General features: G+C 42.3%; 1 protein-coding gene across 3 annotated transcripts in view; it reads left to right on the top strand.

Annotated features, from left to right (window-relative positions):
* ano1b (anoctamin 1, calcium activated chloride channel b) overlaps positions 1–14577 on the top strand; it is a 48655-nt gene extending 34078 nt beyond the window's left edge. For 2 of the 3 annotated variants that reach the window (XM_074631646.1, XM_074631645.1), the window contains 6 exons: positions 596–738; positions 2115–2267; positions 2400–2452; positions 7468–7652; positions 9012–9117; positions 11129–14577. In XM_074631646.1, coding sequence (XP_074487747.1) covers positions 596–738; positions 2115–2267; positions 2400–2452; positions 7468–7652; positions 9012–9117; positions 11129–11389 — 901 coding nt within the window. In that variant the 3' untranslated portion in view covers positions 11390–14577. Of the gene's footprint in view, positions 1–595; positions 739–2114; positions 2268–2399; positions 2453–4020; positions 4159–7467; positions 7653–9011; positions 9118–11128 lie in introns of those variants that run through there. The other variant, XR_012593532.1, reaches the window with a different exon arrangement.
* The last annotated feature ends 637 nt before the right edge of the window (positions 14578–15214 follow it).

Raw genomic sequence — 15214 nt, 5'->3', positions numbered from 1 at the left:
AACTATGCACACCGCATCCCGTGCAAATTATTTGCATTGCCAAGTTCCGTTTTCGTTAATGAGGCCTAAGGAGCTTCCTTCGAGTGCCCGTATCCACTTCACACAACAAAAACACAGACAGAGAATGTTTATGGGACTAATGTTAACTACTCAATACATAAACTAATCGGACCCCAAATTTGATGCTAACGCTCGCTGTTGTGACTAGCCCCGTTGTCCGACCAACATATAGCGTTGGCAAGTGCATATCAGCTATATTACCATCTTCATCGTATTCCAGCCGCTGGGCGAGCTCAAGCCATATATTGTCTTTTATTTGGTTCATGAGGTTGGAATGTTTGTTGTGCATTTTTGGGTGTTGAGAAGGGGACGGCCCATTATTATTCCGAAAAACTAATAATCCGAAAAATGTCCCATTGGACTGAAAAAGTCCATTTGTCCGACAGTCTGTTACCCCAAAAACAAACGCCGGCTGTCCCAAGGCCCATTGCTCCGGACATACTCACTCTCCGTGCAACAAACAGAAGGATAAGGCTAATTATGCAGAATGTGTTCACATTTCACGTGTATGTGTGTGTGTGTGCGTGTTCCTCAGCAAGCTGAAGAAGCTGATTCGCTACATTAAGTCAAAGCAAGGGGCTTTTCAAGAAGAAGAGAGAAAGAAGAAGCTGCAGAGATACGAAACGGACCACTTCCTGGAACCATTCGCTGGGTTAACACCTGAATATATGGAAATGAGTCAGTACCCTTACACACACTCACTACTTTGGGTCTGCAGCAGTAGACAAAACCAGAAGCAGAACATTCCCAAGTATGATTTTATGTGGTCTTAAAAGGTTCTATATAATATGGGATTCAGAGCATTAATATAGAGCAGCAAACAACTACTGTTTACCCTCTGTAAAGATGTAGAGGAGTAATGTCTACCTGAGCAGAGAATGAAGTCCCGCTCCCTCTCTGAGTGTTGTAATCTGAGTTTCTCTGTGTTTTGTTTACGTAGCCGGGCCAGCTGCGCGTGCATGTTAGTGCATGAGAGTGCATGCAAGTCTCCCCCACTGGCTAGCTCATGCCTGCCACTCTGCATTGCACTCATATGACTGTTACCGCCAATAACCGACACTTGCCCAGTGTCCAAAACCTACGCATAAGTAAACCAAAAAAATTAACTTATCTTACGTTGGAAGTTTATTTTGAAAAGATACTGTATGCATTCATATCTACATTCACCGTATTTTTCATCTCCATCTTATCATGTTTAAGCATGGTCTGACATATGCGCACATTCTCACAGCACTTCCGTTTTTTGTATGTTTTTATGCCTCCGCACCGGGGACAGCCATGGCCGGAGGCATTATGTTTTCGGGCTGTCCCACCGTTCGTACGTACGTGCGACTGTCTGTCCATCCGTCACATTAACGTGAATACGATATCAAAGGAACGCCTGGAGGGAATTTCTTCAAATTTTGAACAAACATCCACTTGGACTCAAGCATGAACTTGATTGGATTTTGGTGGTTAAAGGTCAATGGATAGACATGGACTGCAACTTAAAGGCAGGGTTGAAGATGTTGTCCAGCATACAGTATTTTTTATATTGGCTGAAATGGTCTTCACACCCCGACAGCGATCCATTACTTATGAGCTCTGAAAAAGGACCGGAAAAGAACCGTCATCTGTAGCTGCTGTAATCCTGTAAAAACGTCTACCGATCACTGCCTCGCGGTCCGCTTGGAAAGAACCAATCAGATGTTCAGTAGTTACGATGCGGCGTTGCTCGTGCATGTGTGTGTGTGGGGGGGGGGGGGGGGCGTTGCCGGGGGTGGGTTTAGACGGAGCTCCTGAGGCGATGCTACTTTGAAATTATGCTAGCTTTCCAACATCGTCGACCCTATCTTTAACTTTTTGGCGAAGGCATACAATCGCGAGGCGGTATTTCTAGTTATTTCTAGTTTATATGATGGAATGACTGGTTTCCAGTACAATGCACCTTAATAAGTAGTAAGATGCATATACTGCTAATCAACTGTATAGGGCTTTAGTAACAATCACAGATAGAAGGCTGACAGTATAGAGATGACTTTGTAATATATGATTCTCTCTTGTTCTATGTCCAGTCATCCAGTTTGGTTTTGTTACATTGTTCGTGGCATCCTTCCCCCTGGCTCCACTCTTTGCTCTGCTCAACAACATCATTGAAATACGACTTGACGCCAAGAAATTTGTTGCTGAGTTGCGAAGACCAGTGGCAGCAAGAGCCAAAGATATTGGTGGGTTATATTCTACATACTGTAGCTCTAGCAATAGTAAAGGAATACAATGAGATCTTGGTGAACTGTAGAAAAAAATAATCAGTCTTATCTGTAAAATCCAGCAGTTGATGCATATTGTTATGTCTACAGGTATATGGTACAACTTACTAAGAGGGGTAGCAAATGTGGCCGTCATCATTAATGTAAGTAAAAACATGAATGTATTAATTGATTCCAATGCATGTACTGTACAGTATGAACATATTCTTACTTGCTTTGGCTCTATACTCTGTACCATCACATTGATTTGAAACAATGCAGTGACACACTTTAATTTGAGAGTGTTTACATTCATATCCATATGCAAATTGTAAACCTACATCAGTACAATAGTAAACTGCAGTGCTATTTAGCACTGTCGGGGGTTGTGAGTGAATAGAAAATCAGACTGAGTGACCACGCCTGACCATTGAGGCTACTGGACACTGACAAACCTGGCTTCACAAAAAAAAAACAGACTGTGACACAGCTCTGTCTGCTCCTCCAAAACATCTTGTGGCTGAATCTACCACGTGTGAGCAGAAACAAACCACTTCTCACTCCCAACTCGTCAAATACCGACACTTGGTCAGTGCCCCTCGGCGTCTGATGCCGACGTACTGAGGAACCCTTTAGCGTGGGACACACCAGGCTTTCAACTAACTCCAATGTAAACACATCCGCGTCATTATCAGACGGTCAGAGCAACAGACTTTCACTGCCATTCGTGTCCCGTGTGAAACCAAGTCAATGTTGACTTATTTTACCTTACTTTTGTTTCGTAACTTACATACTTAACGTCGCGTACATAAGTTATGCAACAAATGTACATATTTAAACCCAAACCACAATCTTTTCCTAAGCCTAACCAAGAACTTTTGTTGCCTAAACCTAACCTAGTAAATCTAAAACTAGGTAAACCTCCTTTGGAAGTTTATTTTGAAAAGACACTGTATGCATGTAACGTCAGGAAACTGTATGTTTTCTGTGAACACAAAAGTTTATTTTGAAAAGACACTATGCGAGCATAAACTGACACGCCGTCCCTGACTAGTTCAAAACCGAAGCTAGAGGGGTACCTAGATCATCATAGTTTGAGGCATAGGGCCACTGACCAAGTGTCGGTATTTGACGAGTTGGGAGTGAGAACGTGTTGCTGAAACTCACATGGACTTTTTAAAAGAATAAATTCTATGATCACATTTTTAAGTCCACAATAAGCCCATAACCGTACCGTTTATGCTAACCAAGTTTCTTGGGGGAAACTTTGAACAGTACTGACCGTGTTGACTTTTCATGACTTGACAGTGGACCCCATTGTTGTCATTATCATTGTACAAATGTTATGAGTTCTGAGGATCTGTGAATTTTCTCTTATTTCACCCTGATATTTTACGGTTGTAGCAGTAGATATGTCTAAATAATCTCAACCCAATGTTACTAGCTTTGTCAGAGCTTTCAACACATCTCACAGTCTTCATCAGCGAATATCACCAACATTCAACACGTCATGCGATGAATTGTCATATGGATGTGAGGAGGTGGTTATCCCTGTAACCCAATATGGTCTCTGGCATCGGATTAACTGTGCAATTTGATCTTTCTCCGACCGTCCGCCGTCTCCTGGTTGATGACCTTTGACCCTGTCCTAGTGGATGCTGTGAGTGGTTTTGGTCTGGTTTTCACAGACAGCTGATGTCTGTTTCTGGTGTTCATCCGGTCTCTTCTCCAGGGTCCTTGTTGTTTCACAGATGCAGTGTTCTCCACAGCTGTCACATCATGACGTTGTACACCTCTCCGGTCTTCCTCTCAAGAGGGTCCTGTCTTTAGGATGCACCAGCAGAGATCTTAAGGTGTTGAATGGTTTGTGGTAAGTGCTGACTCCCTGTCACTTGAAAGTTATCATGTGACCAGTGCTCCACACTTGGGTCAGGGGATGACACCTGAGCCAGTTTCATTCGCTGATGAAGATTGTAAGATGCGGTTGAAGACTCAAAAAGAAATCTAGTTAGTGGACCTTGACTTGACTTGACCTTGATTATTTTGACACGCATACTTATCCTGAGGTCGGATTCCATGCTCAAGGGTAGTAGTAGAGTTTAAGATGTTTTAACACTCATGCTTAAGCCTCAGTTGTAGACACCATAATGTCATCTGAGTGGTAAATAAGGTCACGAAAATGGTGTGAGAGTCACAGGAGTCGCCTGAATCACAGTGTGAAACTATCTCTGAAGGGATATCAGGATGGCAATATGGGCTACATTTTCAAAAGGCAGGAATAGGGAGGTGCCTTTAAATGTGATGTCACCAATGGAGGTGCTGATCAAGTTGAGTAACTCGTTTTGAATTGTTCCAGATGTGTGAACATTATTTTTTCTTGCCAACCACCTGGCGAGGCATGGGTCACCTTCTGCTATATACTTAAGTAGTCGATCTAGATTTCCCCTCACTCGAGTCATGGCCCCCTAAACCCTGTCTTGCCAACAACTTCACAATACCGATTATTTTCAAGAGGCATTCCCCTGCTTCCTCTTGCTGCGATGCAGCCACACTAGCCAGCTGACATTGAACTGATCTGTCTCCATACAGATGGGTAGTTATTGCAGCCTTGTGACAATCGGATTTTTCATGTAAACTGAATCAGTGGCTTTTCTCTCTTGAAAGCCTGCTGATAGAAATGTATGTTCAGCGGGGAGGTATCACCACAGCACACACCCTCCACACCAGAACGACACGGAGCTATGGGAAGCTGTTGTACCACTGTGTTTGGAATGTCAGGACAGTTGTCTTACTGACTGCTTAACAATGAATTTAGGATCTGGTTGATTTGGTTTAGTTGTTGAGAATGGTTGGTTGGAGACGTGTCTAACACCTCTGTGACCTGCACCACAGGTGAGAAAAGGCTATGCTTATTGTTATACCTCCGCGACAACGTAGTCGGGGGTATATAGCGCTGTGCGTGTCCTTCTGCCGGTCCGTCCGTTCGCGTGTCAGACTTTCGTTTCCGGAGCAGAACTCGAAAACTATTTAACTTGGGAACTTCAAATTTGGTATGATGGTTGACAGTGTGGTTTAGTTGTGCCTTTTGGGGGTTAGAAGTCCAGGGTGGCCAACATTTTTTAAATTTTGGCCAAACACTGTGATTTTTTTTACTTCAATTTCATTTCCGAAGTAGAACTTTTTTCTTATTTTTCTCATACTGTCTGTCTGAACATACCTGTATTCACTCAGTCTGAAACGTTCTGTTTCACAGTTTGTGGGTTGGTAGACACTCCAGATATTTCACATGTTCCTGTAAGATGCAAAGCAAAATGGAAGGTGGGAGCTGCTCTAGGTCATGATGCATTCAACCATTAATAATTAGACTTATGAAGACTGTCTATTCTGTTTCTCAAAACGGACACCTTTATGAGCCGTGGCGCACGCAAAAAACCTTTTAATACAACCTGTTAACCAGCAGTTATTGCAAGCTGCTGGCTGCTGAACACTATACTTTATGAGAGCATAAATACAGGTTAATCACAGCAGATGTGTGACATATCAACATTTAACATGAATGTTCACGTAACTATACATCATATTTGAGATTTCCACGACTTGTGGTACTGTGTTAGCATGTTATAACAAATCTTTGACTAAATATCTGCAGGCCTGATGTGTCTAAATGGATTACGATTACTTATCCATTGCAGCCCCTGTATGATATGAAATACAGTGAGAGAATTCACAAGCATAGACACTGCTGCGGGACTCCTACTGTAGAGTGAGGTTCCACTTTGTGACTCCTGGTGGCAAAAAAGACAAGGGCCTGTTGGATTTTATGAGGCTGGAGAATACTGCGGCAACCAAACAGTGGTGGAAAAGTAGTACACTTTTAAGTGCTACCACTGTATTCCAGAACACCATAAGGAAAGGGCCTGAGTATGCTTCAAGCTAAGTGTTTGTCTGTGTTGGCTCATCTAACATTCCTCTGAAATAGGGGGGGTTGTGTTGGACCACACATCATATGAACTAATTTGTTTCAAGCATACTGAACCCAGGAGCATGTCCAGGGAGTGCTATGAGCCACCCCTGAAATCTGATTGGCTACCCCAGGTGCCAGCTCATTATCCTAAACTATGATTGGCTATCTAGTCAGTAAGAGACGGGACCTTAGTTTGTGTTGACGAGTAAACTGACGATTAAACCAGCCTTTCGTTTGGGGTAATTCAGTCTTAAACCTAAGAGGTTTATTATTCTGAGGTAGCTAAATTTTAAAGGCTCAACGAGCCGAGAGAGGGAGAGAGAGCAGCGATGGTTGAGTGAGCTATAGAGTGAATGAAGAGAGGGAGTGACATTAGTGAGAATTACGTTCTAAAGCACAAATAAACAGCCACACCTCTGTACAACACCGTGCAAGCCTGCGAGAAGGTGTCGCATTGCCAGATTTTAAAGGAAAGCAGCCAAAGGGCAGGTTTCATCCTGTCCTCTCTGCTCAGTGAGTGTGCCTTGGTCAAACTGACACACCGGTAGCAGCACGCAGCAGAGGAGTGAGAGAGAGGAACGGGGGAAAACTGAAGCGCATAAAAACACACAGCAATGTAACAACCCGTTGTTATCCGTCAAATACGGCCGCTTTTTATCTGACAGAGCTAAAGGGGGACTTGTGCCTCGGTATTGCTTGACAAAGCGGCGGTATTTGACCTGGGGATGAGAACGCCCTGCTTATTGGCTGGGGGTTACACCCCCACGTGATAATGAAAATAGAGGCAGAGGGTATAGGCTCTCTATAGATACAGACACAACCACACACTACTTGTACGTCTTAAGTGATGATTTAGAGGATTTCTTTTTGTTAGTCTAAAAATTATTTTTGAGGAAAACGTTGCATATTAAACCTTTAAACACAGGAATGTAAGATACTGTAATGTTATTAAGTATATATTTATTTTCTGAGATTATTATGTTGAGAGTAGAGAGTTCTACTGCCTGGGACTTCCCAGGCTTCATCAGTTTGCATGAGTGACGAAAACATCTTCAACTAAACTACCACAGTCCAGTCGATTGTTTCATTTCAACTTGACACTGTATGTTGTTACATTCGTTCCACACTGTCTTGTTTACACATTCTAACTCCCATTTCTGTTCCTAATCTCTGAATCCCCACCCCTACCACCACCCTCCCAACCACAATTCCCAGGCATTTGTCATCTCCTTCACCTCAGACTTCATCCCTCGGATGGTCTACCAGTACATGTACAGCCCTGATGGCTCCATGCATGGATTTGTCAACAATACGTTGTCCTACTTTAATGTGAGCCACTTCCAGGAAGGCAAAGAAACCATGGATCCGTTGTACCTTGGCTACCACGTTGAGATGTGCAGGTGGGAAACCAATCTCATACCATTGTCATTTTAAAATGTGTTACTTGGTATAATTAATCAAGTGAGACCAATGTTGAGACAATCCATGGCCTCTGTCTCATGCCACAGTCACCGTTTACTGTGAGGTTGTGAAGATAGTTATCTTGGATGTGATGCTCCCCAGCTGCTGTTCTCAGAGTGCTACAATATTATTGTTCAAAGATCCTGTGCAGCGATGAATAACTCCAGTCCTATCCATTCATAAGCATAATAATAATAATAATAAATTGGACTTATATAGCGCTTTTCAAAAAACCCAAGGACGCTTTACAAAAGGGCACACAAAATCATACTGATAAATAAAACAGAGGAAAAAAACTGTAGCCAGGTAATTAAAACGAGTGATGTGTAGGAAGAGTTAGAGGTCAAGGCCTTGATGAACAGGTGGTGCTTGAGGTGTTCTTTGAAAGTGTCCAGGGATGAAGCATTTCTGATTTCAGGAGGGAGACAGTTCCAGAGGGCGGGGGCCGCGTCGCTGAAGGCTCTGTCGCCGAAAGTTGGCAGCCTGGTGTGGGGGGTGGAGAGCAGACCAGTGTCGGAAGATCGTAGTTTCGGGGATGGAGTGTAGGGGTGGAGAAGGTTGATTAGGTACTCATGGGCAAGGGCATGGATGGATTTGTGTGTGAGGAGGAGTTTATAGGTGATGCAAGTTCTATACAATTTCCTTTCTTGAGAAATGCTGCATTTTCCCTGTGTCCAAGTATGGGGGTGTTCTGACACAAAACAGTACAATAGCCAAAACCACTCTTAGATGGTCCCGATTCCTCTCGATAAATGAATAGTCCATGGCATCATGGTTCATTTGATTTAACACATTTCCCCTGCCTGTACTTTGGTTTGCCCTGTATAGCTTTGAAACTTGTTCAGTGAGTGGGGCTTGCTGGTCTGGTGTTTTTTGCATGCCTAACATAGGTGCTTCCACTTAACTTTTTATACCAACGTTACCAATAACGGTTGCTCAATATACTACGTCACTTGCTCTGCGCGTCGTTCGTTGTACTAAGTCACTTGCTCTGACCGAATGCAAAAACGTTGACATTCAACGTATCCATATTTTGCAGAAATGTACAATGTCGACACCTTTTCCTGGCGACTGGGCTGGTAAAACCTTTCCACTCTGATATTTAGAGAAACACAGAACATAGATCCTGACGCCGTGTTTGGAGATGTAAAAAATCAATGCACTTTCTTAAGTTCTTTGGAACTCTGGGTCACTGGATTACACTCATGTGGGTAACATGATTATTAAAAATCTTTGAATTGAAGACAAAACAAAAAAATAACCAATAACCAAAAATTTTTTTATTTTTGTCTCTAAAGGTATAAGGACTATAGAGAACCCCCTTGGTCCACCACTCCATATGAGATCTCGAAGGAATTCTGGGCAGTGCTGGCTTTCCGTTTGGCATTTGTCATTGTTTTCCAGGTAAGGTGAAACATGCAGAAAAGTAGGAAATAGATTACTAGAGCTGTTCATATGAATTTATTAGAAATTGTATGTAATTAGGACAAACCTTATTGAATATTTAATTGTAATTGGTATGTAAATACTCTGGCATTGATATACTGAGGCGTAATATAACTATTTTTGAACGAACAGAGCCAATCTAGTGTCAGTCAGAACAACATTTTTAACAAAATCATGTCCTGACAGAACTCAGCTCGCCACAAACGGTAGATTTGCTTGCACGAATGAACCAAATCCATGTGGAGCTTCTGTGTAGCTTTCAACTCTGGTGATCTCATAAATATGCATTCTTTATCGAAACTGTATTGGCTTTGTGCATAACATGATGCTAGACCAGGGCCACTATGTATTCTCTCTTTGAGGAACATTTTGATCTTAAGTAGATGGATGTATGGAAGGATGGACAGGATTTATTGATCCCAAATTGGGAAATTCTAGTTTTAAAGCAACAAATACAAAGTACATATATATATATATATATATATATATATATATATATATATATATATAGAGTTTAGTATCACTCATAAAACCATTTTTTAAAAGTGTGCATATGTTTTAATTGTGACCTGACAAGGGACTGCAGATGGAAATTGGCTTTAAGCTAACTCTGGAACAATACATCAAATAGTAACATTCATGATTAATACTGTACATGGTCCCTTACAAATAAAATAAATAGATAAAATAAAGTTTTATACATATGCCCTGATTAATTTCTGGGTCACCCGAGGAGTGAGGAGCGAGGACACCCCCGGTCTTAACCCCGCTAAACTCAAAGAGGCAAAGTCTGTTTGGATTTGTTCAACACGGGCAAGGAGATATTTATTTTCCAAGGAGTAGTCAAAGGCAAATTTCTGTTAGGGTAGACACGTTGTATTGATTTCAGCAATAGTATGAAAGCAGCAGCAATGAAAAGAAAAGATTTACGTGTGGTTTGGGACAAATTTCTACTGCTGAGATGCAGAAACACAAATCCAACTTGATCGTTCTTTACTTGGGTTATGTTGAACGTTTAAATATATAATCATATATTTACAATGCTATATTGTTGGTTAGGATTGTGGTTTATAAGATAGGATCACTGAGTTACACCATAGTACAATTAATGCATTCACAACTACCCAAACGAACCGTACCAGAGTTCAATAAAACAGACTAAATGTTGGCTTGTGAAGCAACAGTTAAACGAAAGGCTGTTCCTGCTGTCAACGCTTAAAGGGACTATTTGCAACTTTCAGAATTGCTTGTTAACAGCGACACCTGTGGCCGTTAAGTCAACGAAAGTCAGCGTCAGGCTCTCACTTGCTCGCTCTAAATATACCTGAACGAGCATCGCTCAAAACAGTGAGGCGACACACGTCAGCTAAAACCACAATATCACTCTATATTTCAGCTGCTTGGCAGTAATGTTAGCTGACCAGACGAAGGTCTCTCCGTGAATCAATGCTGATCCTAGTGTTGGCTTTTCCTGCCTCAGCGTCGGTGCCAGAGCTCCGCAGTGAGACACGTTATCGCCTCCCCGACCGGGTGCCCCAGCCTCCCAAATGCGCCCGCAGGGGAGACACCGGCACCCGGTCAGAGACAATAAGGTTTCTCGCTGCGGAGCCCTGTCATTTCACAAGACATGGGAAACCTCTGTTGGTCTGGAGGAGCTGCAGCATTTATTTCTGCACAAACGTCCACTGTACATTCACTAGATATTCTCAGAGCTACTAACTCTTCTGCAGTGTGGGGTGAGCGCGCGTTCACGACTAGAGGTGGAGCGAGGACGCGAGAACGCGCGCGCTGTGTTAGTGAAGGCAAGCAGGCAGAGGAGGAGAGACAGCGGCCACACGCGAACACGCATATGCGAGCGCGCCTGTGTCCCGACCCGGTACATTTATACGGTTAAAAAGTTACAAACAGTCCCTTTAATTAGAGAAAACAAAGAAAAATGACATGATTCCCTTCCATTTATCTCTACCAGAATGTCGTGATGCTGATGAGCGACATTGTGGACTGGCTGATTCCAGACATCCCTAAAGACATCAGCCTCCAGATCCACAAGGAGAAGATTCTATTGGTAGACCTTTTCATGAAAGAAGAGCAAGGCAAGATCCGTAGATCTGAGAGCAGAGCCTCTACAGGGGGTAAGGAGAACTGCAGCAGGAGCAACAACAACAACAACAACATCACAATGGCTCAGCCACGCTCGGGACTGCACACCAACAGCACTAAAAGCCTCTAATGCCCGTAACAATGAATTCTTAGTTCAGTGGAGTAGTTCTTTGTGAGCAAGTCTTGCTAGCAGCCTACTAGCTCAGGCCAACCTAAAATATGTGTTTTTGTCCTTGTTCAGAACATTCCAACAATTGGGAGAGCAGCTGGCTGATGAGGTGTGAGGAGAGCAAAGGTGAATGTATGGGGCCAAATATGTTGCAATGTGCGTGAAGAGTTGTGAACCTGTATCTCAATTCATACATGCGTACTAAGACTACGGGAATCTGTAAATGTGTTTTTAGCTTCGCGTGTGCAGCATTTGTGAATGTGTACACAAATCTGTAAATTCGCACACGGATTTGAGAATATGTAAGAATAAGGCATGCTCAGATTTGTAAAGTGTACGTAAATCTCTAAATGTGCAAAAGATTTATGCATTTGTACAAGAATCTGAAAATGTGCGCTCAAAAAACTCAATGTAAATGGATTTTTATTAATGAGTGAAAAGTGCAAGGGGGCCGCGAATTACTCTCATTATTTGCGTCACTAAAATGTTTCAATTTACTGGGGTATACTAAGAATACAGATGTAAATGAGCTCTTGCAAAGGTGCCACTAAATAAATGCAGAAAATGTTTTCTGTTTCTGAACTTTTCCTTGAAGGTAAGACACATTTTGGAGCTGCAAGTGTGTATTAATCTTGCAAGAGGCAGCTATTTGAAACGGAACAGGTTTGAAGCATTGCTGCTCTTATGTGTCGTGTCAACCCGTTCTCGTTCCTAACTCGTAGCATACGGACGCTTGATCAGGACCCCTTCGTGTCACTTTTTAACACACTGGGTATCCCTTGGTGTCACAGGTTTAGGCCACAAAACTACTTGGTTAGGTTTAGTAAAAGATTGTGGTTTGGGTTAAAATAAGTATTAATTACGTAAGATACGAAACTTGAAGTGGCATAAGTACTTTGTGTAACGTACTTCCATTGATCCATCCATTCATTGTCTACCAATTATCCGGGGGGGCAGCAGGCTTAGCAGGGTATTCCAGATGTCCCTCTCCCCAGCAGTGCGTAACATACTCAAAAATGCAACATGAACAGCGGCCTCCTGAGTGAAAGTCCTGTGTTTGTTTGACCCATCTACCCCGGGACAGTCGCATATCTGTAACCACATTTCCTTTAGGCCACAAACTGTATAATCTTGTACTTATTTTTATTGGGAATTGGGGGGTGGTGCAAAAACATTCCCGTGCCCCAGCCCCTCAGCACCCACTAACCTGTCGGTTTCAGACTCAAATTTTGGGGAACTTATTCCCATTTGATGGAATGGTGGATCAGTGTTTAGTTTGTGTGGCTGGAAAATGGCTTGAAACTGTATCCCAGCCGGCTGCCAGCTAGAGAGCCTTCGGTTGGGAGTGGCAGTTTTAGATGGCTGGCACTGTATCTGGCCTGCTGCATCAGAGTGACTTTGCGCCAGAAATAGCGCAATGTCTGAGACCCAATTTTCAGTACAATACCAACAACTTGCTCTGCGCTGCCACATTTGCGCAATGTCTAAGACACAATTCCACAAATAGCAGGAACTCAGTTTGTGCTGTCTCATATGAATGAACCTCCCACCAGTTTGCTCCTCTCCTCCCACCTGTGCACCATGCACTCTACGCTGGGCTCCAAAACTCCACATAGATAGGCAAAGAGAATTGTCCTCCGGTGCTCCTAACGGCATCTGCAAGATTTCATATACCGGAGGGAAACAAGCAGTAGGAGTTGATTTGGAATGGCAAATATGAATCAATATTATGTTACGTTAATGCCTATTTCTTGCCTTAAATGTTTTTAGAATCATCTTGTAGTGCACGGTTTAGCAGTAAAATGAGAAAGTTTGTGACGCCGCCGCCATTGTGAAATTTGGTGAAGGAACGCCAAGTTACATGACGGGAGCACAGCCAATAGGAACGCTCTCTCAATGAAATGACCTGTGATTGGTCAAAGTCTCCCATCATGGGCTACATTTTCTAAAGCCTGAAAACAGAGCAATTAGAAGGAGCAGAAGTCTAGTTTTCTCTCAGAACACTTGAATTACAACATGCTGAAAGGTTATTATAGAATTTTTGCTCGATGATGCCACAAATATACTGCCTACTGCCACTTTAAGAGACGTTTACAGTATGTTAAAATGACTCCAGGGAAGTGAAGAAGAGTTTGGTTGTAACATTATATCAGCAGCAAAAGTGAACTGCAGTCAATGAAGCCACGGCCTGTAAAGGCCCGCTGCAGACAACATGTTCGACTCAGTTGGCAGAGCCCTGAAGTCCCGCCCCCGCTGCTTCACAGAGCGCCATCGCTTGTTTATTCAAAGTTTATTAATATTGAACAGTGTGTCCAAATTGCACCAACTATGACACTGCACGTCCTTCTGCACATTTACAGATCTCACACACGACAGGAGAGTAACAAAAGTCGCATGTTAAAAGACAGCCAATTGTAGACGTACTTCAGGGGGAACAAAAGACTCCTCTGTTTTTCCAGCTCATCAGGGCTAAATACTTCAATGTTTCACTTATTAATAATTTTACATTGAGTATATGAGTACATATTTTCTGAATCTTACATACATACAGTATACAAACATCTATAGAAATGTGTCTACATATTCTAAAACCTGAGTACTCATTACAGAGTTGTGGACACATTCATAAATTTGAGCACAAGTCCAGAAAGCAGAAGCAGTTTCACAACAAAATGATTTTGCTACATATTTGGCTCCACACAAATGTTCACTGCAAATGTCATAAATACATGCTGGTAGTGTCCCAGCAGGGAAACAGAAGCATGAAGAGTACAGGCACGGTGTAAAGAGTGCCTGTAGCTATGCAGAGTGATGTGTGCAGCGCATATGCACTTTTTCCTGTAATGGATGATAGAAAAATGTCTCATTATTGCAAGCGTTGCTTCATTTGCTATAGTTTTCTAATAAGTGTAACTCTGTATTAGTTCTCTATTCTTGATATTATATGGTTTGCATGCCACTGTAGCTTGGCATTTTTAGCTAACATTGAAAAAGAAAAGACTTGCTTTACTCTCCAGAAATGTTTCTAACTATTTTGAATTTTAATGACAATACATCATCTTGTACCGTGAGTGAAGCAAAGATGCAGTCTCTCCTGCTTAATAAAATTTGGAGAGGAGGAGAAAGGAAATTCTGAGTTTCCATGTATTCTCTGAGTAATATTTATATATATATATATATATTAATACATAGCATCTTTACTCAGGCAAGTATGATTCCCTAATAATAATGAAGCTTTTAAGCTCTCTCGCACACCTGGAAAATAGAGAATTTATAGACGGGTTTCTTGTATAGAAACATTATTGGGTGTGTGTGCATTCAGGGGGCAAAATCGCTTTGGCAGCCGGTCACAAGATTGTAGTCAACTGTTGTAATCAATGTAGATTTCACATTGTTTGTAATTCTTGTTGACTATACTAGACCCCAGCAGAGTCCAACCACCAGATACTATTATCATATGAGGTATGAGATTTGACATAAGTATGATTTGACTGAGGGTCTGTTTTGGTTGTTACGTGAGTCCCTCTTGATGGCTGCCGCCAGACACTTTTACCTTAGTGATTCCTGAACAGGTAGAACGTAACGCTAAAAGAAACGTAACGTAACGCTAAAAGTCAATACAATATTGCAGATATGTCCAATTCAAGTTCAAAGGAACGTTAGCTAAAGTTAGTTACCACAGCCGCTTGTTGTTGTGACCACAGGGGAGGAGTGGCTGCCCCCCGGTAGACTAGCAGACGTCTTCCCTTCAAAATGTAACGTTACGGCATACCGGAATGAGCTTTC

The sequence above is a fragment of the Sebastes fasciatus genome, chromosome 4 (genome assembly GCF_043250625.1).
Source record: "Sebastes fasciatus isolate fSebFas1 chromosome 4, fSebFas1.pri, whole genome shotgun sequence".
Classification (NCBI taxonomy): domain Eukaryota; kingdom Metazoa; phylum Chordata; class Actinopteri; order Perciformes; family Sebastidae; genus Sebastes; species Sebastes fasciatus.
Note: the sequence above shows the minus strand (reverse complement) of the source record. Positions and strands in the feature narration are given on the sequence as shown.